The sequence below is a fragment of the Diorhabda carinulata genome, chromosome 3, assembly GCF_026250575.1.
Source record: "Diorhabda carinulata isolate Delta chromosome 3, icDioCari1.1, whole genome shotgun sequence".
Taxonomy (NCBI): domain Eukaryota; kingdom Metazoa; phylum Arthropoda; class Insecta; order Coleoptera; family Chrysomelidae; genus Diorhabda; species Diorhabda carinulata.
In genome coordinates, this window is record NC_079462.1 from 147,559 (window position 1) to 170,219 (window position 22,661).

A 22,661-nucleotide genomic window follows, 5' to 3' on the forward strand; every position below is an offset into this window, starting at 1 on the left:
TTTGATTGTCGTCGTATTGAATGGATTAGTGTCGAGGTCGTATTACATTGGTATCCACATGTACGGAGGAAGTCAACGTGAAAAGTCGAGTTGAAGAGGGTACTTCAGACGTCGTTAACACGAGTGTTTTATTGACTTATCCGCACCCTTTTCCACCATACAAAATAAGTTTTTTTTTTCAAATAAGATTCCGAACAATATGATCTAAATTTCTTACGACAGAATTTTTTTTAAATATACTTTAAATCCTACTCATATAATATCAACCCTTACTACAAAGATTATTAAAGAAAATGACGATTTAATTTAGTAAATATCACAATTTCAGAAGAAAAAAAAAAGAATAATTTTTTTCTCAAAAATCTATTTACGATTTTACATAAATTTCCTTCTTATAATAACCAAGATGCGCCATTTAAACAGAAACAGAAAAATTGAAAGTAAGTATTTTATTAAAGTAGGTATAATAATAAGTAATATAATGGAATAATAACATATTTTTGTCTCTTTCAAATCATGTTATTATCAATAACTTTCCATTTCGTTTCATATTAAATTGTTACTTTTCAACATAACCTCGTATTAGTTATCACCTTGTAATATTCAAGGTCGCGTTATCGATCACTTTTATACATATATATGCAATATAAAGAAAACAACGCATAAATCTGGTGATAATTAAATTTCCAGCGGTATTGTTGTAACTTCCCCTAATAATCATCATCATCATCGTCACCATAATACATGACCTTGTCGTGCTATGTTGTGAAGCGTAAAGTTATTCCTCTTCGTAGCAGTATATTTCCGACGCCCCTGATTTCAGACGCTGAAAATTAAACCGTAAGGGGAGATGCCACTTGGAGGGTGAACGTCTCCCTTTTTTCGACGTCACACGACGCCGACGTCAATTTCGTTCTTCAGTCTATTTCGACCTTTTACGGACGTTCTTACGTGAATTTTTTACGACTACGATACTCGACCAGCGATTATGGCGTCTTTTGTGTAGGTTTTCACGTTGTGTCTGTTATGGTTTTTCTATTAACTCTGATATGATTGGAAAATGTATCATTTCTTTTTTGAATATTTGGCTCGGCGGTGCTGTCTTTCCAGGTACGTTCTACACTTTTATTTATTTTTATTCGAAAATAAAATTCTCGATCGTGACAATGTATTTTGTGTTGCATAACAGCGGCAAAGTGATATTAAAATATTTGACAACAAATAATATCAATCACGGTAACAACCTGTTTTTTTTTTAAACGTGAATAACAAACGTATAACAGGACAAGAGGTATGATTTTGTTTCATGAAATAAACGTAATATGTACAAGGTGTCCAGAAACAAAAAATATTTATAAGCGTTAAAAACTTTTAGGTTAGGTTCTTTGGATTATTTTGATAAACCTTTTACTTTTAAGGTATCCCCATACAAAATAGTCGAGCGGGCTAAGGTCGGGGCTTCTGGGTGGCCAGTTGATGTTATCCCTTCGCGAAATGACTTTATTAGAGAATAATTCATTCACAACTTCCATCGAGTCGTTCGAGGTATGGCAAGTGGCCCCATCTTGTTGGAACCACGTTCTCGAGTTGATTCACATTGATTGCTCGGCCTCGTTGATCTTCATGAAAATAAGGACGAATAATTCTGCTTATTAACATGACCATTCAGGTGAAAATTTGCTTCGTCGCTGAACAGTATGTTTTCAAAGTTGTTAAATCGCTGCATCATTTCGTTCGCAAAATTCAGTCCGCATCCTTTAATTTTTGAACCAAATGAATTTTATAGGCTTTCAAATGCAAATTTTCCTTTAAAATCAAATGCTTGGCTTCGCTTTCGGAGGGATTTCGACGAACCGACGCTCAACTTCTTCAATTGTTTCTTTCTTCTGAACGAGGGCGATCAGAGTTTCGAATTTTAACTGTCGCACCTGTATTCTAGAACATCCCGATCCCTTTCCTAATGCTATCGTCAATTGGCGTGGCGTGGCGTGTACGATATTCCGCACGATACAGACGTTGAGCAGTCACGATTAAATCACCGTTACGATCGTACGCAAAATGCGAGATGCGTGACTAAAATTCCACAAAATGGCGGACGCAAACAAATACTCTTTTTGGACACCTTGTATTACAATAAAAAAAATCGTTTTATGTGATATTTATTGATGTTTTCGTTACATTAAAGGTCTCAAGATTTAAAAAACTTTTTACTTAGTTTTAATACGGAAAAAATTCAAAAATTAAACGATCTGTCGATTATTTTGATATTTATTTTTAGTTGGCGATGTGCCTGGTATTCAATTTTCGATTCCGAGAAGTCACGTAGCTCTTGGAGGAGATTTGCACGTGGAAATAATTTCGACGTCCTTTCCACCTTTATTGTTACAATTATCGAGATCCGAAAAAAATTCTGTCAAAATATTAACGACTTTTCCGGTTTTTCCTAAGGCCGGTATACTTCCTAATAATTTTACGGTTAATATACCTTGCGGCCATTTTTCCAGGGAAGGATTATACTATATTATTATAAAGAAACAACCTATAGGTAATCGCCCATCTTTTTATTTCGATATAAATATCTTAATTCTATATTTTATTTCGTTTGTTATTCTTCGGACGATCATTTTCAGGTTGGAAAAATTCGTCGTTCGATGTTCCTCCGGAAAATTTAGTAACGACTAAAAGTTTGGATGTACGATGGCCGACATCTAAACTTACAATAAACGCGGATAATTTAGAAACGTATCCCGATAAAGCGGTCACGGCATTTATCGAATACCCCGAGATACGATGTACTCCACTGGATAAAACGGAAGTTGTAGAATTTTTTACGGAATTACATTTTTGCGGCGATTCCGGCAATTCCATGATCAATTGTAAAAATAACGCGTCGAAAAATAATACGCAAGTAATATTCGAATAATTTGTATAAAAAAAAAACAACGGAGACGATCCAAAATACTTTTTGTAGGTTATGTATTCCGAAAAAATTCGAGGATTTCCAGGACGTCGAGTTTTTACTATAGACTGTCAATCTTTCGGTTTAGCAGGATATTACGGACTTTTTTTAAGATCGTCTTCTAATTCGTACCGACTTCCGTATTCCGCCGCTTATGTCAAGGTATCGTAACCGAAAATACGAAATAAAATTTCGACTATGCGACAACATTTTTAGGTAAATTGGAGCGATCAATTCGTATTCAACGTCCACGCGAGAAGTATTTTTCCTTGCGACGTTCTCGGCGGTGGCGTAACCGTACTTTTCGAATATCCCTCTTGCATTTTAACAACCGGTGATAGAATTCGTCTTTACGCTAGATTGAGAGCCGACGTAGCAAGTTTGGATCCGCCAACGACATTAGAATACATCGCCGAACATAAAGTTGTTAAAGGACAACACAGTTTGTATTTCGAATGCGATTTGTTCACCGAACGATACGTGGAATATTGTTTCGTTTACGTTAGTAAAGCTATTACCGGTACCATGACCGATATCAGGATGGATTGCGTACCTACGATGCCCGTTACAGGTACCTAAATCAGATAACGTTTATCCGTCTGATTAATTCGTTTTATCTATCCGATTTATAAATTATTAAATAGATTAACGGTTTTAGATCAAGAAAGTGGAGGTTGGGGTAGTTGGAGTCCGTGGACGCCTTGTACTAGTACTTGTTTTGGTGGAACAAGAAGTCGTTATCGTTTTTGTGATTCGCCGCCGCCAAGATATGGAGCCAAATTTTGTGAGGTATTTTTATCTTTATGCTAATTAATTTCGCGATATTATCAACTTTTAACTCTTTCAAATTCTTTCCGTGTTAGTATTGGGACATCTTGTATACCATTTAAATGTTTAAAATATCAATTTTTCAGTTAATATTTTAAGACAACCTGTATTCAATATATAATGTCGAGAAATCTAAATCGTTTATTTTTCTTTTATGTTCTCCTTTGGGGACGTGTCCTGTATGTCAATACTGATTAATATTTTTATACAGTGTGTCCACGTAACTTGGCGGCATATGGGACGTAACTTTTTTATTATTAATTTTACGAAAAAAAAGTTATTCTTTATAAAAAGTTGCGCATAGTCCGAAACCTAAAATTCAATCATCAGATGTTAAATTTCTCCAGTCGTATACGAGGTTTGACAAAAAATGTGTGGGTTATGTTAGAATTGAAAATAGCTTTGTGGTGATATAATGTAATAAAGAAACCGCGCACATTAATAATAATAATAATAATCTATTCGTTTTCTTTCACTTCTTCCTCTTGTATATTCTCGTCTCGTTCTTGTTGTTCCGGAGGAGCATCCTGATTAGACGGTGTAACGTTAACTTCTTCCGCGGCTTGTTCCTCCGCTACCAAATCGTAGATATTCAATTGGTCATCTTCCGAAGATTCTTCTCCGGTAATTTCTTGTTCGTCGAAAAACAAAACGCTTTCTCGTTGCTCCGCTTCCCCTTGCGATTCTTCTTCGGCGTCTACGATCAAGCTTTCCTCGTCCTCGACTTCCGAATACATAAATTTCGGTTTGGAAATGTATCCGGTGGAAATATATTCGTCGAAACTGGTACCGGTTTGGGTTTCCATATTCTTTTTAACCGGTACTTTCGATCGCAGCTCTACCGGTTTCGGTACGAAACCGAGATCACCTCTGGCGTACGTGGCTTCGAATAACGAAACCGTTTCTAACGAGGGACACCGTACTTTTTGTTCTTTAGCTTTATTTAATAAAGACAATAGAGAATTTAATAAATTGTCTTTTTTGGAAACTCTCAACGATATCTCGCTATCGGTTCTAACAGTTAGAGCTTCTTTGATACAACTAACCGCTTCTAATAATATTTCGTTCAATCTTTCGTTTTCTTCTTGCATGTAAAGGTAATCGGTTTGAATCGATGTTCGATCGCATCTGACGTGATGGAGATTTTGTTCTAATATTCTTTTCGAATGTTCCGATTTCGTCAATTTTTCTTCTAGCGTTTTCAATTGTTTTTTACCTTCCGCGTATTGGGATTCGAAATTTCTGGCAACGTTTAATTGTTTCGTTATAAATTGATAATCGTCCGTTAAGCGATCTATCAATTTGACTTGCACCCTTACCTTCGATAGTGCCATTTTCTTTTCTTCTTCGAGTAATTCGATCTGCTGTCTCAAACTACCGTCTCGATTTTTCAATTTCACGTTTTCGTTATGGAGTCTCTGTTGGTTATTCAACAAAACGTCCAATTCGTTATTTACCGCTATATTTTCTCTAATTACTCGATGAGTAGTCGCCGCTATTCTTAATTCTGTCGCGTCGTGGAATTCCGTAGAGAGCTGCCTCAATTTCGCTTCCATATCTTTTTTTAATCGATCTTTACCTATTATGAATTTTCTTTCGATCTCGTACATTTCTCTTTTGTGGCGTTTCTCTTGCATTTCCATGAGATTTTCTTGGTTTTCGAATTTCTTCATCAATTCATCGCGCTGCGAACGGAATTCTTCCAAAGAATTCAATTTACCTGGAAATATAAATAATTTTCTCATTTCTTATTATTAACATCATCGAGCGTTTTATATTTTTTACCTTCGAGTAACTTATTTTCGGACGTGAGTTGATCGTGCATCGCGTTATATTCATTGGTCATTTCGATAATTTTTTCTTCGTACGTTTGCGTCGTATCGTGTTGCTCCTTTTTCATAGCTTTTATTCTATCTTCCAATTCGGCTATTTCATCGGTTTTTTCTTGTAATATTCTCTTAAGGTACATAATGATGTCGGTCTTATCTTCGTCCAATTTATCCTTATCTTGCATAAGTTCTTCATTTTTTTGTTCAATTTCTTGATTCAGCGATCTTAATCTGGCCAATTTCCTGTTTAAATCTGTTATGGTTAATTCGTAAAAAGTTTTATCGACTTCTGTTAACGCATTCGGATCTACTACGACTTGTTTTTTTCCTTTTTTACCTTTTTTACCTTTGGCCATTTTAATTTTGTTGTAAATTCAACTCTCGGCTGACACTAAAAATGTACGTATACAATACACATCAAACTGTGTCGTTTCCTTAGATACGCCTATCGATTTATTTAGGGCCGTTTCGTTAACGACTCGGAGACCGGAGGTAAATGGGTTCGTCGACTTTGGTAACGAAATATCTAATTTTTTTATTTACAATTATTAGGGTTCGGCCGTGGAAACGGAAAAATGCGGTGCCGATTCAAAAACTAGATGGGATTGTCTCTACGGAGAAGATGCCGGTTATATTAAAGATATCGTATCGGATACGCCGGAAGTACAGACGGAAGTCGGTTCTTATTGTAGATGCGGATGCGTAGTTCATTTAGGACAAGCCAAACCGACGAGATTATTAGCGACGTCTTCGCAAAGTTGTCCGGGTAGAAATTTCTGGCTGATTCAAGTAAGTATATAATCCCGAATTTCCAAAGACAAAAAGATGTAGTAGTGAATGGCGTATTTTTTAGGCGGACTCCGATTCTTTGATCCGATTTCGAGTGATCCAATTTCATCTTTCGTGTCGGAGCCAATGGTTAAAAATACGCGACGGCAACGCTTTGTCCTCAAATTTGTTGGCCCATTTATCGGCCGCTTCGAACACGGCGTCTTTAACGGTCAATTCCACCGGGGAAAATTTATTATTAGAATTTTTCTCCGCGGACGACATAGATGACGGCGAAATTTGCGGCGGAGGATTTATAGCACGAGCTACACAAATAAGTGAGTTTTTTTTTTTCGTTTTTGTTTTATTGATGGAATAATTTGTATCTATTATTTTAGAAATTTCAACTTATAACGTAACCGTCGTTCCCGTAGCTCAAAATATGGGAATCATTCCGATAGTTATATTAAAGATGACGGCCGTACATATTACTGCAATTTTTTTTCTTAGCGGTCTTTTGATCGCTACTATTTCGCTCGGAATACAATATTTGTTTCGTTATCGTAAATATCACGTAGCCGGAATCGACGATCAAGATTCCCTTTCGAATTTTTCAGGTACAATAACAGACAATCGATAAAAACTTTCGATAATATTCGTTTTATTTATTTTTTTTTTTAAGATGTAACCGCGCCTTTGACTACGAGAGTATCATCGAACGTTACTCTTCTTTCCGAAGTAGTATCTTTAAGTAGATTGCGACCGCATTTAAAATTACGAGCCAAACATACACGACTACGAGAATCCGCGGATTGTGATACGCTCAAACAAGATGAAAAAGTTACTTTAGCGTAAGACGTATTTTTCTTTTTTTATATAATCAAAATTTTCTCTATTCCCATTACTTATTATAGAAAAGAAGAATCGTCGAGTATAGGTAGTACTAGTACTTTAACTCAACTAGAAACTGCAACGGTACCAGAAAACGACGCCGAACAACCGACTATGTCGACGAGTTTGGCCAATTCCTGTCAATCGTTGTCAACTTTGAAAAGATCTTCGACGATCGATAGCGACAAAGACAAATCCGACGAAAAAACCGATATCAATAAAGAATATACATCTAGAAGACCGAGCGCTATAAGCAACGTCACGTTAACCAATGTGAGCCTGATATCAAAAATTCTTTCTACAAGTGACCCGGTGAAGTATTTTCCGATTCATTTTTCTAGCACCTTAGAGGCACTGTCGCACTGGTAACAAGATTATTTTAAATATATTTTTGTTGAAATTAGTGTCTAGTGCCTCTTTTAATAAGAAAATTTATTAAAATCACAAATATATGTAAATGAAGTTCATGTATGATTCTTCATTTAGTTTCATATCGCGTAATTAAGTTTGTGAACTAAATATAGTTTTCGAACGCACGCCCAAATGTCATTAGTGTCATTGCTGTCAATACTATAGTTTCTTTCTAAGAACACGCGGTGTCATAATTGTTTCGTTTTTAACAAAACTAATTAACGAAAAGTAGGAATAAATAAACAGAAGACGGAGCGCTATAAGTAACGTCACGTTAACCAATGTGAGCCTGATATCTAAAATTCTTTCTACAAGTGACCCGGTGAAGTATTTTCCGATTCATTTTTCTAGCACCTTAGAGGCACTGTCGCACTGGTAACAAGATTATTTTAAATATATTTTGGTTGAAATTAGTGTCTAGTGCCTCTTTTAATAAGAAAATTTATTAAAATCACAAATATATGTAAATGAAGTTCATGTATGATTCTTCATTTAGTTTCATATCGCGTAATTAAGTTTGTGAACTAAATATAGTTTTCGAACGCACGCCCAAATGTCATTAGTGTCATTGCTGTCAATACTTTAGTTTCTTGCGGTGTCATAATTGTTTCGTTTTTAACAAAACTAATTAACAAAAAGTAGGAATAAATAAATAGCTTTAAATGTTGTTTCTTTCACAGGTTTGTAACATTCATAATAATTACTTTGATGGAAAACTACAGTGTCATGTAATTTATGGTTATTTTAATAAAACATTTCTTTCACAGAGAAACGCAATTAAGTTTTTATTTCTATACACAACAATTGGTAGTGTGTTGATACACATTATATATGTTGATTAGAATACTTTCGTTAGATGCTTAGACCGAAACTGGTAATTTATCATATTTTAGTTTGGAAAATCGGCACATATCTCGCACATTAATTCACCTATCTTCTTCTTAGTCTTAATTTGTTTTTATTTTTTTTATTTTTATTTACAGGGTTGTTATTCTTCTGCCGGTACTTTAATACACAAAGCTACAATCAAAAGTACATCGGTAAAGGAAACGAAAGAAATGAAAAACCGAGAAAAACTCAAATTGGTACCAACTGGATCAGATTTTTCGATATCGGCGCAAGATATCGATTTAGAAATGGATTATTACGATTACAACGTGGTGAATGCCGGTGCTGCTCCTGGTTCGTATTTAGGTAATAAAATTTGGAAAATATTTTAAATAAAAATTGACGTTATACGATTATTTATAGGTATGGATCCGGCGTTTTTGGTATGGATACCACCGTTAGACGAAATCGGTGAAATATTCCCCGATTACGATAAAACGGAATACCACGAAATGGCGGAAATTAGAGAATACGTCGATCCCGGTAGTAACAAAGAATCTCCCGAAGAAGACGCCGTACTTTTACCGGAAAGTAAGGAACAATCGCCCGTACTAAAATCGAAAAATATCGACAACAAATGTTTATCGGAAGTTGAACCGTTGGTACATAAAAAAATATCGGAAACGCGACTAGAAGATTTGTCGAAAAAATTGAAAGTGTCTCCGAAGTTACTTAGAGAAGACATCGAAAAAGAAACGGCCGAGAAATGTTTGAGTTTCGAGAATATAAAATTCGCCGACGATGAAGACACGGGGAATTTGAGTGAAAATAGTTGCAATACGGATATAGCATATCAAGAAAAGAATGTCATATCTTCTAGATAAAGACTGATTAGGTAATAAAATATTAGAGGGCATTTTATGGAAGCTAAACAACGAGTTTGTTGAAAATTTGTTTGTTTTCCAAAATTTTAAACTCGTTGTTTAACTCGAAATAATTTTATATTTTTATTTACTTCTTTATATTATCTGATATTTTTATTTGTACATAACAAATTCCGACTTAGCATCTATGAAATTATATAACTATTATAAATAAGAATATAAATGGCACGGGATATTTTAAAGAAGAAATTTATTTTATTTATATTGTTTGTAATCATGTTAATGTGTGTTGTCGGGGTTCGTTGCAAGATTTTGTTGTGTTTAAGGGGTATACAAATTTTGTATGCTTTCCCAATAGGGCGCCGCTCAATTTTTTTAACCTAAATTGAGAAGGGAATAGAAATAGGTTGAGGTATCTTTGGGAGTAAAGCTGCTTATTGGAAATAAAATACAATGATTTGGTTAGGTTAAAAAAAATTACCCGCAAAACTCATGAGTTTTTGGTTTACAGAAAATAATGAAGTAAATTTTACAACAAAAGAACTAATATGAGTTGATCTGACCTTTAGCAACACATAAGGCTTCCTACTTGTAAGGAGAATACAAATAGGACCATATCCGTTGTATGCGGTTAGGAATTAAAGAAGTTCATTCATTTAATTGTCCCGGACTAGGTAGTTTCACGAGACAATTTTTGAAATCGGCGGAAGGCTCCTTTAGACCGGCTAAATCCCGTTTTTCAAAAATCTTAACGCTACCACGGTCGCTGACTAAAAGAACAATGTAAATACCTCTCCCTCCAATCGTCAAATTCTCAGTCGGAAATATAACGACTTCCGCAAATATAAAATTTGGAGCCAAATTGAAAAATTTATAACCAAATCCATAACGAAAAATTCCACATCGGTTGACAGTCAAAAGGAAAATATGAATGAAGTTAGCAGCAGACTTCTTGAGCAAAATCGGGTCACACGTCATGACGACAATCGAGCCAGGTGCAACAATAGCTCAATTTCAAAAACAACAGCCAACAACTCATTCCTCAAAACAACCTTTCAACGAACTGAACAACCAAAAATCAATATCTGCAAAATTTACAAAATCTGCACGAATAACTTAATTTGTGAACAGTTAATTGCCACGTCTGGCAAATTTCGAATAATGCTTGCTTCCTTTAGACCAATACTTAACCTCAAAAGAAAATAAACCAAACATTCAATTTGTTTATATAAAAATAGTTCAACAAAAGGACAATTTAAACTTTGCTAAATAACTTAAATTCCAGGAACCCAGTATGTCACCAACAAGTACATACAAAACATTCCATTTTTATTTCTTTATTTTAGCTACATGCTAATAAAAAACAAGAAGACTAAAAAGTGCAATTTTTTATTCATAAATTTTCCGTATATGATAAGAAAATATTATTATAAAATGGGTATGTTCTAATATTCAATATTGCAATTTAAAAAAAAATTAAATCATGGTAATATTAAAGCTTCATTGATCGAAGGTTAACTGTGATGATTGTGAATGTTTATTGATAAGCTTATGAAATATTGGAACACTCCTTCATAGGAATTTATTTTTCTGTGATTTTTATCCTTTAGAGAAATATAAGTTTGCCGCACTTGATATTAAATTTCTGTAAACTATTCTAATGTTACGAACAAATTGTGTAAGAATCATTTAATATTCCATAAAAAAACATCTCAAAATGATTATTACACGATTCGTTCATCCTAACGATAATTTATATGAATAAATATATGGAGAAAAATCGAGGTCTTTCAATTTCATATTCTATTACCCAATATCCCTAGTTCGCCCCTGTACGAATAAGATGATAAAAAAAAATAATTATGAACCGGCGTCTTCATCTATTACACGGAAACTACACTAAAGAAAAATAAAATATTTGATAAAAACAAATTTAAGAAACTGAATTCATTTTAGAACAAAAAACTATGTTAAATAATATGAATAATTCTAATTGTCAGTCAAAATATTTTTTATTTTACAAAAACATTTTGTCATCTATTACAGGGAAGCTAGACTAGCATAACAAATATAAATACTATTTGAAAAATAGAAGGAACCTTCAAATTTACTTAAATATAAATTTAATAAAATGGTGTTGAAAATTAAGGGTAAAAAAATAAAATATCGATGATAATATTACACACAAATCAATATTAAGAAACAATTGTATTTAATAATAAATAAATAATAATCTATTACCGAAAAGCCAAACTAATTTGTATGAAAAAGAAATTCGTGATAGACTACTACATATTACAACGAAAATTTTTTAGTAGTTCTAGAATTATTCATAAGATGACGTTACAAGTTGATGTCCGATATTTTCCAATTAAAATAGGGTTAGAAAAATAATAGTGTGTTTCAAATAAAACCACTAAAAATATTAAAAACATAATAATAATATTTTTCCAAATATGAAGCTTTCATCAGTTTGTTTTAGACGGTACGATACTCCTACCAAACATTTTTTTATGTTAAAATTGAACATTCGATTAATCGCAATGCCTTTCAGGACTCAAATATACATAAATCCGTTCAGCAACTTAATAAACCGTAGATTAAGTTCTAGTGTTACCGAAGAAAAAATAGAAATACCTAACAGAATCCATAGAGGACCAACAGATATATTGAGAGCTCTAGAAAGTACAATCAATAGAGATCCTACAGCTGCACACTACAAATATCACGATGACCCTTATTTAATTCCTATGTCTAATGTTGCTAAAAGAACTTATGCAATGGCACAAGAAGCAGGTAGGTGAAGTATACGTTTTATTTTACAAGATTTTTTTCTAAAAACTATTGAATATTGTAGGTCGTAAAGCAGCTCATTGGATAAGAAAAGAACACACCGATCTTTTTAACCACAGAGAAATGGATCCCATCATACCATCTTTTTTACCAAAATTAGTTTATACTGAAGATACACCAGTATCAGAGGAAGAATTAAAGAAAGTAATTGATAACGTACAAGTGTTAGATGCTCAGTTTATTTATCAGTTATTAAAAAAACGAGAAATAGAAGTTTCCAGTGGAACACAGCAAGCATTGTTAGAATTAATTTGCTATTATAATTGTGAGGATACTTTGCCATCAGAATTTGTCGAGGAGAGGTGGTTTAGACAGAGTTCCAGTCTAAAAGAAAGACAAAGAAAAACATGGAAGTGAGTATACGTATATATTCCAACCATTTTATTCAGATCCCTTGTTACTTGACTTTCCCATTGGCTTTTGTGTCTTGGGTAGCCATCAAATTCGCTGCGATTTAATAAATCTGGTTAGATTAAGTTTTCTGCAATTTCAGCATTCATAAAGATTCTTTATTTCATATTATTTGTTTGTATTTAGAGACGGTAGTTTTGCCGAAGAACTTTTTCAAAGTATAAAAACTCCAACTGCAGAAACTTATTCAGCAATAATACAAGGAATGTGTAAATATTTTCAAGCCGATAGAGCTTGGAAATTATTCGAGGAAGCTCAAAAGAAAGGATTCGTTCTCACAACAAACACCTACAACTCCCTTATTAAAATTTCAAATTTTCTTAAAGAGAGTTCAGAAATGAGATGGACGTTTATAATAAATCTCTTGAGTGATATGAATACAGCAAAAGTTAAACCGAATTTAGGAACATTAAACGCCGTTTTACATTCTCTTAGTACCATGGGTAAAAGTAATAATGTTAAAGAATACGTATTGCAAGTTTTATCAGAGTTTAAGAAATTAGGAATCGAACCGTCACTAGGATCTTGGTATTACGTACTTATTACATTTTGCAAAGACAGTAAGTACTAAACTCGAGATTTAAAATGATAATTGATTGATATTTTAATTTACAGGAGGTCCAATTAGTACTATTTTACACGATATAATAGTACAAGTAGAAAATAAAAATCATGAAATTCGCGATATTTCTGATACCAATTTTTTTGTAACAGCCATGGATGTATGTAAGAATCACTTAAAAGATGTCGATTTAGCTATAAGAGTTGATAAACTATTGCATTTTGATTCTAATTATGATTTGATTGGTGATTCATATAAAGAATCAATTTACTAGTAAGTTTTCAATTTTTTTCCAAATACTCTTTATTACTAATTTTATTTTAGTCGTCATTTTTGTTTGCTCATGGTCACTAGCGTTCCTCTAGAAGAATTTATGACAAACACTTATAATATTTTGGTACCTAATATTTATGTACCGGAACCTGGAGTGATGGGTGAAATTCTCAAACAAGTCGATTTAAATGGAGCAATTGAGTATGTACCTAAATTATGGTCAGACATGGTTTGTTTTGATCATACTGACAGAGATAATTTAGTTGATTGTATTTTAAATATCATGGTTGATAACCAACCCGATGCTGAATCAAATTTAAATGAAAATTTTGCTAATATCGCTTGGGATATTTATGAGAGAGTTGAAAATCAAAATGTTCTTAAGATTAACAAAATTGTGTAAGTTTTTAACAGATTTTCTTGATAAAAAAAATCGATTTTTTATGAAAAATTCAATTTTTCAGTATAACTGGTAGCCTCCTTGGAAGGATAATGCTTTTAGTATTGAGAAATGGAGATTTCCAAAAAGCTTGTACTATTATGGATAAAATCGATAGAGGACATCAAACTGTAGTGGGTGTTCCACAAATAGAAGCCCTTGAAAGTTTCGTTGATTATTGTATCAAAAATAAAGCTCCTACTAGAGCGATAGTAAGTTTATTTTTTACTCATTTTCGTCTTTTTTTTTTTTAATAAATTTTTTTATAGGCATGTATTCAATACTGTTCAGACAGTGGTTTTTCACAAGCGGGGCAATTGGCAGCCAAATTAAACGATCAATTGAATTTAGATGAGACACAATTGAATAGTTTATCAAAAATTGTTGGTGATATTGAATTGAGCGCTAAAGCTGCAGATCAAAGTTAAAAAGATTATTTCAACTGTTGAACTCTGTATATATTATAGGAAAAAAATAAAAAAAATTTTTATTTTTGTTTTTTTTTATACCTCAATTCCGAAAATAAAACAATCTTGGACTGATATAATAATACTAGGTGCGACCTCTATACCAGAATGTCCAAACTAAATCCTATATTCTACTAACTTCATTATGAGTAGATTTTAAAAGTTAAAGTTTGGTTATTATCGAACAGATGGCGATGCTTAAAAAAAATAAAATAAATAATGGAGGACTAATAGAATAATACTGAGAGGGCTTGATTAAGAATTATTTCGAGGTTAACCTTCAGATTATACACAATAAGGTCTTTCAACAAGTTTAAATGTCCTTCATACGAACTGAATTTCGACAACCGTGTTCAAATTTTACTTCAACGGCCGGATACGATTAAGTAACATTAATAAATCACAAAAAGATGTCTTAAAATATATATGATTTTAATAGCAATAAAAAATTGTGCAGTTTTTCATTAAATTTCAATCATAATGTAATTTCCATATACGTTTCATTATGGATAATTTGTTTCAACTAAAGTACGTGTTCTATGTTAGCGTCCGTACTAATCTCATTTGCATATTTCGATACAACTACATTAAAGAATTCTTATTATAATTAGTCATTAATTTATATATATTTCGAATAAACGGAAGTGATTATTATTATCAATAAATTATTGAAATCGATAACTTATGCATTATTTATTACGAAATTATATAAATACCTGAGAATTTGTTCGTTCAGGCAAATATAAAATAAATTAACTATGAAAAGGAAATTGTGTACTTCAACTGACCCATAAAATGCTCAATCTGAATATTTTTCGAAGCTAAATATGTAAATTGTTCTAAATTGTTGAAATTAGAGTTAAAAAAAGGAATTTAATATCTTATACAACCCTAGTTAGAAATTTACAATTAGAATATATATATTAATATTATATAAATTGAAGAAAAAATGATTTAAGCCTTTTAAAATATGATATCTTTATACAAAGTAGTTGAATTGCCTCCCTATATACAGTGTGTCCACGTAAGTTGGCGGCATATGGGAGACATAACTTTTTTATTATTAATTTTACGAAAAAAAGTTATTCTTTATAAAAAGTTGTGCATAGTTCAAAACCTAAAATTCAATCATCAGATGTTAAATTTTTTCAGTCGTATACGAGGTTTGATAAAAAATGTGATTTTCGTTCAAGAGTAAATAACCTTTCTCATAGACAATATCGAAAATTGTTATAAAGAAAAGATGTTTAGTATTAAAAATAGCTTTAAAATTGTTTATTTACATTGAAAAAATATTTTTTTTCTACATTTTCTCTGCGGTTACGTTGGAAATTAAAGTTTGCACATTAATGCATTGTATTTATTAATTATAAATTTGATCAAACAATTCTAAATAAACTTTTAAAAACAATTATCTCTCAATTTTTATCGAACACTAACAACTTTTAAGTTGCTTAATCACATTTTTTGACAAACCTCGTATACGACTGGAGAAATTTAACATCTGATGATTGAATTCTAGGTTTTGAGCGATGCAGAATATTTTATAAAGAATAACTTTTTTTCGTAAAATTAATAATAAAAAAGTTATGTCTCGCATATGCCGCCAACTTACTTGGACACTCTGTATACCCAACATACCGGCTAGACTGATTACATCAAGTTCGAGTTTAAGATGTAGGCCACGCCCTAACCCAGACCTTCAACGACAGCGAAAGTAGAGCATCAAACTTGATATACCACGTGGGTCAAAATTATGTAATTGCGAATTTAGTATAAAAATCGTGGGATTCATTCGATATATATCAGTTCATCAATCCAGTGTATTCGCACATACATCCATAAAAAATGGCGTTCAGAGTAAGTCCGTATTTACGAAAAAAAAAAAAAAAATCCAAAATTTCGTTATTTTCCAATTTTTAAACGTGATTTATTTTTCTGTAATAGTTAAGCAAATATTTTTCCACAGATTATCGTCCTTACTTGCTTTTTGGCTTACGCCAGAGCCGGTATCGTTGCTACCCCAGCGGTAGCCACCTATTCGGCTGCCCCTGCCGTCAGTTCCGCTTATTTCCATCAAGCACCATTGGCAGTCGAACCGATCGCAGCTATTCATGCTCCAGCGATCGGGGCGTCACATCAAAGCGTTGAAAGATCCCTCGGAGGAGCCCAATCGATTTCTCATTACTCGAAAGCCGTCGACAGCGCTTTTTCCAGCGTAAGGAAATACGACACCAGAATTACAAACGACGCTTTGACTCTAGGTAATATAAATAGATTTTCAAAAAAGATATATATAAATAACAATAATTTTTCGTTTAGGTATCGCTCACGCACCGATCGCAACATACCAGGCTCCACTTGTTACCAAAGCAGTAGCCCCGGCTCTAGCGTATTCCGCAGCACCAGCTGTGAGCAGTTCCTACCTCCACCGAGCTCAACCGATTGCCCTTGCTGCTCCTCAACCATTGAACTATGCTCCATCGGCCACAGTAGTTACCAAGGCGGTAGCTACACCTCTGATTCAATCCTACCACGCTCCAATTGTAACCAAAACAGTAGCTCCTGTAGTTAGATCTTTCGCCCCTTCGCTGCTTCAATCTTATAGTAGCCCATTGGTAACCAAGGCCGTAGCTGAACCTTTAACCGTATCTGCCGGACCTGTGGTCACCAAAGCCGCCGTAGCTTATTCTCCCGCCACAGTTGTAGCTCACACCACCTTCACTGGATTGGGAACCGCTTACGAATGGTAGACGATCGTATTTGTATATAATCCATAAATTGAATTATTTATTTCTTTTTAATAAATTGTATTTTAAATGAATTGTTTTTGTTTTATGTAAATTAATCATTTTGATTAACCTTGTATACAAACTTAATTAATAATTAAGTGCATAAAAAATATGACGAATTTGTGGATTACCCTGTATATGTTCATCTGAATACAACATTGGCTATTCCCGAGTTACATGAAGAAAATTCTAGAAGGACATTTTTATAAAACGCAATTGTATTTAAATGTCGTAAACATTTCATCAGCATTTATTTTATAATAAATATGAATTATCGTAAACAACTTGATAATGTTTATAGTTAATTCGCCTGAAATATTAATTGTAACCATTCAATAATTGTAATTTTGGTATCAAATAAATTTTTTAAAAAATAAAATTTGATTACCGAAAAATATAATTGGCGCAGTCACAGTAGGATAGTGCGGTCGCGAGTTTTACGGAAAGTGCGATAAAAGTTCGGACTAAGTACTTCAGTACCTCAGCACTAGATCTACGTATTCAACGAGGGACAGGACTTCAAATAATTGTAAGTGCCAAGTTCCTATTTTTATTCCTTTTATTATTTATCCTTATCGATTCCGAGTAAAGGAAAGAGATAATTTATTAATTTTTAATCATACGAACGTTTTAGATACATTTATTAAGTTAATTTTTTATTAGAAAATAAAAAAAATTAAGTACATTAATCATTCATTATTGTTTCTTTATTTTAGTACATAGGTTGCTCTTAAGTACTTAAGTACCTTGTGGTGATAGGACATTTTTTATTTTATTATCAGGCGCAAAAACAAACAACGCACATGGTCTTCCGACCGTGAATATGCCACATATAATTGACCATGGGAAAAACATGAATGTTTTAGATTTAAACCACAAACTTTTAAGGATTTGTGTGATTTGTTGATGGTCGTGGCAAAGACGGATCGGAAATCGAAGTCTTTTAAATTCAAACGGCATATCGGTTGGGATCATCGGGATCCTCGGAATGAGAACTTCCTCACTTTTGAATTTTCTTTTCAGTATCGTCACGTAAATTACATTATTCATCAATTTTCTAACCAGCAAACGCGTACCGCTGCACAATTTTGGTTGGTTCATGTTTACGAAGCATGATTCCTACGGAGCCAACCTTTAGACGTAAATTTTGCGCTGGTGAATCAGGCACATCCAAGGAGTTTAAAAATTCGAATGGATAGTTGGTGGCGTCATCTTCATTTCTGACGCAGTCAATAGATTTGAATGAATGCATTGTTCCAATGATTCTTATTTTGAATTATGTAGTTCAGGTCATCTACATCTTTATTCTTAGCCGCTAACTTAACCATTCATAAGTTTTGTAGTTGGAAATGATGATGTTTGGAAATCTTTGGCCATTACTGAGTTTTTTGCAATATTATACGTTGGTTATTCAATAATTTGATGATTTAAAACGGTAATTTTAATGCTGAATGGGCCGTACGGCATCCTTCCAACAATGTGGCTGCTTTACCACTAAGGCAGCATAATCCTGGCAAACAACGTCCATTTTCCTAACGCAAACAATAGGATGCAAGCTGTAATCATTGCTGCAATCGTATCAGCACTTGAATCTCTTGTTCTGCGTTGAAAATTATCTATTTGTCGACCTCTGTTGTTCGCTCGACGATTTGGTATTATCAACCGAGCCGTTTCACGGGCTGCCTCACTTTGCTCTTGTGATTGAGCAAAGTCGAGCCATACTAACGCGGCGCTGTTCACGTATAATTTCTTGTTTTTCTTCAGTCCTTTCATTTGCAGTGTTTCGTATCCTTCTTGCATTACGGCTTTGTCGGGAAAGATTCGATCGTCTTGGTCGCGGCAGTAGTAATTAAATTTCAATTCACCTAAATATTTATTTCAAAACTCAAAGTTTCAACCATTCATTCATAGACAAAATTACTTAGCTGTTTGAGATGCGCGTTTTACAGTTCACTTTTTATTTAAATATGCAATGGCTTCATCATTACATTATGATTGTTATTTATTTAATAGAAATAGTTTTGATATTGATTTCTTACAAAAATCAAAAATTGTCATCCATAAGTCCATTACATAGCTGTCATTTACGTTTTGTTATTCCAAGTCTGATTCTTTTTTGTTATACCACGTTTTATAGTGACTGACGTTTTATGTCAAGTCACACGGGAACGCTGTCGAACGGAATAAAAAGTATCCTACGTCTGTTCTTCTGGCTCTGAGCTACCTCCTCACCAATTTTTAGCCATATCGCTACAGCCGTTCTTAAGTTATAAATAGTGTAACTAACAATACTTTCTTTTATATATACAGATTTCTTAAAACTATCAAATTGTCATCCATACGTCATTACATATCTGTCATTATACGTCAATTACATAGCTGTCATTAGCTGTCATAAACAACTTGGCAATGTTTATAGTTAATTCGCTTGAGAGATTAATTGTAACCATTCAATAATTGTAATTTTGGTATCAAATAAATTTTTTAAAAAATAAAATTTGATTACTGAAAAACATAATTCCCACCAATTTTTTTTACTTTATTTATGTATTAATGTTTGAAATATATTATAAAATATCTCAGTGTTTTGAATGATGGAGGCTAATTTTAACATAAAATTAACGATATAACCTCTCTTTTCTTACGAGAAGTGTTAAGCTTTTGTGAAATTGCAAACTAAGTAAAATTATATCGAAAAAATATTACGGAGGAACGGTTTTAATGCTATAATGAATATAAATCAATTATATATTATTATCAAAACAATAAGTGCTGTGTCGGAGATGCCATTTTCTAGTTTTTATAGTGTCCCTAGTTTCTTCAAGAAGATTTAATTAAGTTTGTGTTGTGAAAAGTATGTGAAATGAAACGATTAATAATAAATTTTTATTGATAAATGTGATTTTAAATGTGTGTTGAACATTGGATATTGAATTATTCGGGTAGGTAGATGACTGATTCCAAATTTCAATATTTTGTTATACGAGGTGTTTAAAAACAATATGGATTATATAAATATCAATATGATATACAGATAATTATTTTTGTGTCCTTTTTACTATTAACTAATTTGAATTCTCTCTTTGAATTCTGTGGGGTTAAAGAAAAACGTCGTTAATTGTAGTTTAAATACATTTTAATCATTTAAATTATTATTATCAATATGAACATTTAAACTTATAAGATTACCACGGAGTGGAATAACCGGAGACAATCGGAGCATGCGCAGCATAAACAGGAGTGGATTGAGCTGAATAAACCGAAGCAAGTGGAGCTCCATAACTCCTAGTTACAACCGGAGATGCATAACTCGAAACTACCGGAGCCGCTATCGCCTTAGCTACAATTGGAGCAGAAGCAGCATGTGTGGTATAAGTACTGACAACCGATTTGGATATTGGAGCAGGATATGTTGAAATTGGTGCCGAATATGTCGATATTGTTGTTGGATATGCCGAATAAGCGGAAATCGGTGCGGAGTAAGCTGTAACTGGAGCAGAATACGATGTTAACGGTGAAGAATATGCCGATACCACTGGACCAGTTGATAGAGCTGCAAGAGGAGATTCACCGTAGATGCCCGCGTTAACGAAGGCTATCAAAGCAGCGATGATTAAAATCTGAAATATTTTTTTTTTTTATTAATTAGTCGTAATTTTATCGATTTAAATACTACTTACTATGGAAGACATTTTGTTTATTGTTTAATAGGTATTGAGACACTGATACATTTTCGATGGATTCGGTAGTTTTTATAGTATGCAAGAAACTGTGTGTTGGGAGTAGACCGCTTTCATATTTAGTTAGAAGGTTTAAATGTTGTAGATTTTCGATTAAATCAGTTCAAAACTACTTTCATTTTTTTAAGAAATGCTCAAATAGTTTCTAATTGAGATTATTTTTCTTTTCTGGATTCTCACTCAATTTTTTTCGTGTTTTTCTTTCCCAAACGAAAAGTTTTTATTCACAAAACATACATTTTCTTCAATTTTCGTTGCCTTTCCTAATCAGAAGACATAAATCTCCAAACATTCGTAATAACTATTACATAATATCTTTTGTGAATGTTTTTTTTAAGTTAAAATGTCAAACGAGGTTTGTAGATTAGTTTAAGTGATTCAAGATATCACGATTGTTCTTGTTACACAGAAAATTTAAATGATTTGTGGGTTTGCTAAGTTTGCTACAGAACGTGTTACATATTTATGATACGAGTACCGTTCATCGAATGAACAATTTACCTATAATCAAATATAAACTCAATTTTCAAAGAAAAATTTGAAAAATCGAATCAAATATCAAACAACATGGCGTCGAAATGTATAGATCGTTTCTAGGTTAGGTCAGGTACTTTTGGGAGCATCCTCGTATAATTAATACGTGAAAATAGTGATTTAAATGTAAGGTTTTTATATTGACACATCTAGATTAAAATATGGGCGATAAATTTCTCTAAGGACGAAGGAAATGGGAGTGAGGCATCAAATAATCTTTATTTTATTTGTATATCATAGAAAAAAAAGGCATATTATTTGAAAAACGGTACAATTAACTCCGAAGAATATCATAATAATAAGAAACGTGGAGATTCTCAAAATAAACATTAACTGCCGACATCAAATATCAAACAACATGGCGTCTAAATGTATAGATCGTTTCTAGGTTAGGTCAGGTACTTTTGGGAGCATCCTCGTATAATTAATACGTGAAAATAGTGATTTAAATGTAAGGTTTTTATATTGACACATCTAGATTAAAATATGGGCGATAAATTTCTCTAAGGACGAAGGAAATGGGAGTGAGGCATCAAATAATCTTTATTTTATTTGTATATCATAGAAAAAGGTATATTATTTGAAAAACGGTACAATTAACTCCGAAGAATATCATAATAATAAGAAACGTGGAGATTCTCAAAATAAACATTAACTGCCGACATCAAATATCAAACAACATGGCGTCTAAATGTATAGATCGTTTCTAGGTTAGGTCAGGTACTTTTGGGAGCATCCTCGTATAATTAATAGGTGAAATTAGTGATTTAAATGTAAGGTTTTTATATTGACACATCTAGATTAAAATATGGGCGATAAATTTCTCTAAGGACGAAGGAAATGGGAGTGAGGCATCAAATAATCTTTATTTTATTTGTATATCATAGAAAAAAAAGGCATATTATTTGAAAAACGGTACAATTAACTCCGAAGAATATCATAATAATAAGAAACGTGGAGATTCTCAAAATAAACATTAACTGCCGACATCAAATATCAAACAACATGGCGTCTAAATGTATAGATCGTTTCTAGGTTAGGTCAGGTACTTTTGGGAGCATCCTCGTATAATTAATACGTGAAAATAGTGATTTAAATGTAAGATGCGATCGAAAAATCTGTTTCGGGATCGCATTCTATCGCTATCTCTAATGATACATACGAAATTTTGAATTCAATATATATCTTTATA

The 22,661-nt window shown here is 32.9% G+C and overlaps 5 protein-coding genes across 6 annotated transcripts in view; 3 read left to right on the forward strand and 2 right to left on the reverse strand.

Annotated features, from left to right (window-relative positions):
* The first annotated feature begins 582 nt into the window (after positions 1-582).
* On the forward strand, positions 583-11,178 carry LOC130891258 (uncharacterized). Of its 2 annotated transcripts, none has more exons than XM_057795891.1 (13): positions 583-1,110; positions 2,279-2,545; positions 2,631-2,908; positions 2,972-3,121; positions 3,176-3,530; positions 3,618-3,748; positions 6,169-6,405; positions 6,470-6,722; positions 6,783-7,001; positions 7,067-7,235; positions 7,299-7,587; positions 8,670-8,880; positions 8,938-11,178. In XM_057795891.1, the coding sequence occupies exons 1-13, from the start codon at positions 1,050-1,052 to the stop codon at positions 9,396-9,398; spliced, it is 3,081 nt and encodes a 1,026-aa protein (XP_057651874.1). In that variant the 5' UTR covers positions 583-1,049; the 3' UTR covers positions 9,399-11,178. The 2 variants fall into 2 exon arrangements, with proteins under 2 accessions (XP_057651874.1, XP_057651875.1); XM_057795892.1 differs by having other exon boundaries at positions 7,299-7,548.
* On the reverse strand, positions 4,189-6,252 carry LOC130891260 (cilia- and flagella-associated protein 157). Its single transcript, XM_057795893.1, has 2 exons — positions 5,573-6,252; positions 4,189-5,507 (listed from the first exon to the last, which is right to left on the reverse strand). The coding sequence occupies exons 1-2, from the start codon at positions 5,970-5,972 to the stop codon at positions 4,246-4,248; spliced, it is 1,662 nt and encodes a 553-aa protein (XP_057651876.1). The 5' UTR covers positions 5,973-6,252; the 3' UTR covers positions 4,189-4,245.
* A 552-nt stretch (positions 11,179-11,730) lies between the features above and the next one.
* LOC130891359 (protein PTCD3 homolog, mitochondrial) lies at positions 11,731-14,430 on the forward strand. The gene is made up of 8 exons (XM_057796015.1): positions 11,731-11,883; positions 11,953-12,194; positions 12,256-12,604; positions 12,789-13,222; positions 13,278-13,497; positions 13,549-13,896; positions 13,962-14,148; positions 14,206-14,430. The coding sequence occupies exons 1-8, from the start codon at positions 11,855-11,857 to the stop codon at positions 14,362-14,364; spliced, it is 1,968 nt and encodes a 655-aa protein (XP_057651998.1). The 5' UTR covers positions 11,731-11,854; the 3' UTR covers positions 14,365-14,430.
* Positions 14,431-16,251: 1,821 nt separating this feature from the next.
* Positions 16,252-17,156, forward strand: LOC130891467 (cuticle protein LPCP-23-like). The gene is made up of 4 exons (XM_057796237.1): positions 16,252-16,263; positions 16,373-16,412; positions 16,527-16,667; positions 16,726-17,156. The coding sequence occupies exons 1-4, from the start codon at positions 16,252-16,254 to the stop codon at positions 17,154-17,156; spliced, it is 624 nt and encodes a 207-aa protein (XP_057652220.1).
* Positions 17,157-20,312: 3,156 nt separating this feature from the next.
* LOC130891464 (prominin-1) overlaps positions 20,313-22,661 on the reverse strand; it is a 29,956-nt gene continuing 27,607 nt past the window's right edge. The window contains exon 22 of the mRNA XM_057796231.1: positions 20,313-20,815. Coding sequence (XP_057652214.1) covers positions 20,809-20,815 — 7 coding nt within the window. The 3' untranslated portion in view covers positions 20,313-20,808. The remainder of the gene's footprint in view (positions 20,816-22,661) is intronic.

Coding starts and splice junctions, on each gene's coding strand:
- LOC130891258 (XM_057795891.1), top strand. CDS start 1,050: ATGATTGGAAAATGTATCATTTCTTTTTTGAATATTTGGCTCGGCGGT. Junction 1,111..2,278: donor CGGCGGTGCTGTCTTTCCAG/GTACGTTCTACA, acceptor ATTTATTTTTAG/TTGGCGATGTGCCTGGTATT. Junction 3,122..3,175: donor ATTCCGCCGCTTATGTCAAG/GTATCGTAACCG, acceptor CAACATTTTTAG/GTAAATTGGAGCGATCAATT.
- LOC130891260 (XM_057795893.1), bottom strand. CDS start 5,972: ATGGCCAAAGGTAAAAAAGGTAAAAAAGGAAAAAAACAAGTCGTAGTA. Junction 5,508..5,572: donor CGAAAATAAGTTACTCGAAG/GTAAAAAATATA, acceptor TTATATTTCCAG/GTAAATTGAATTCTTTGGAA.
- LOC130891359 (XM_057796015.1), top strand. CDS start 11,855: ATGAAGCTTTCATCAGTTTGTTTTAGACG. Junction 13,223..13,277: donor TATTACATTTTGCAAAGACA/GTAAGTACTAAA, acceptor TTTAATTTACAG/GAGGTCCAATTAGTACTATT. Junction 13,498..13,548: donor TATAAAGAATCAATTTACTA/GTAAGTTTTCAA, acceptor ATTTTATTTTAG/TCGTCATTTTTGTTTGCTCA.
- LOC130891467 (XM_057796237.1), top strand. Junction 16,413..16,526: donor TTTGGCTTACGCCAGAGCCG/GTATCGTTGCTA, acceptor TTCATGCTCCAG/CGATCGGGGCGTCACATCAA. Junction 16,668..16,725: donor AAACGACGCTTTGACTCTAG/GTAATATAAATA, acceptor TTTTTCGTTTAG/GTATCGCTCACGCACCGATC.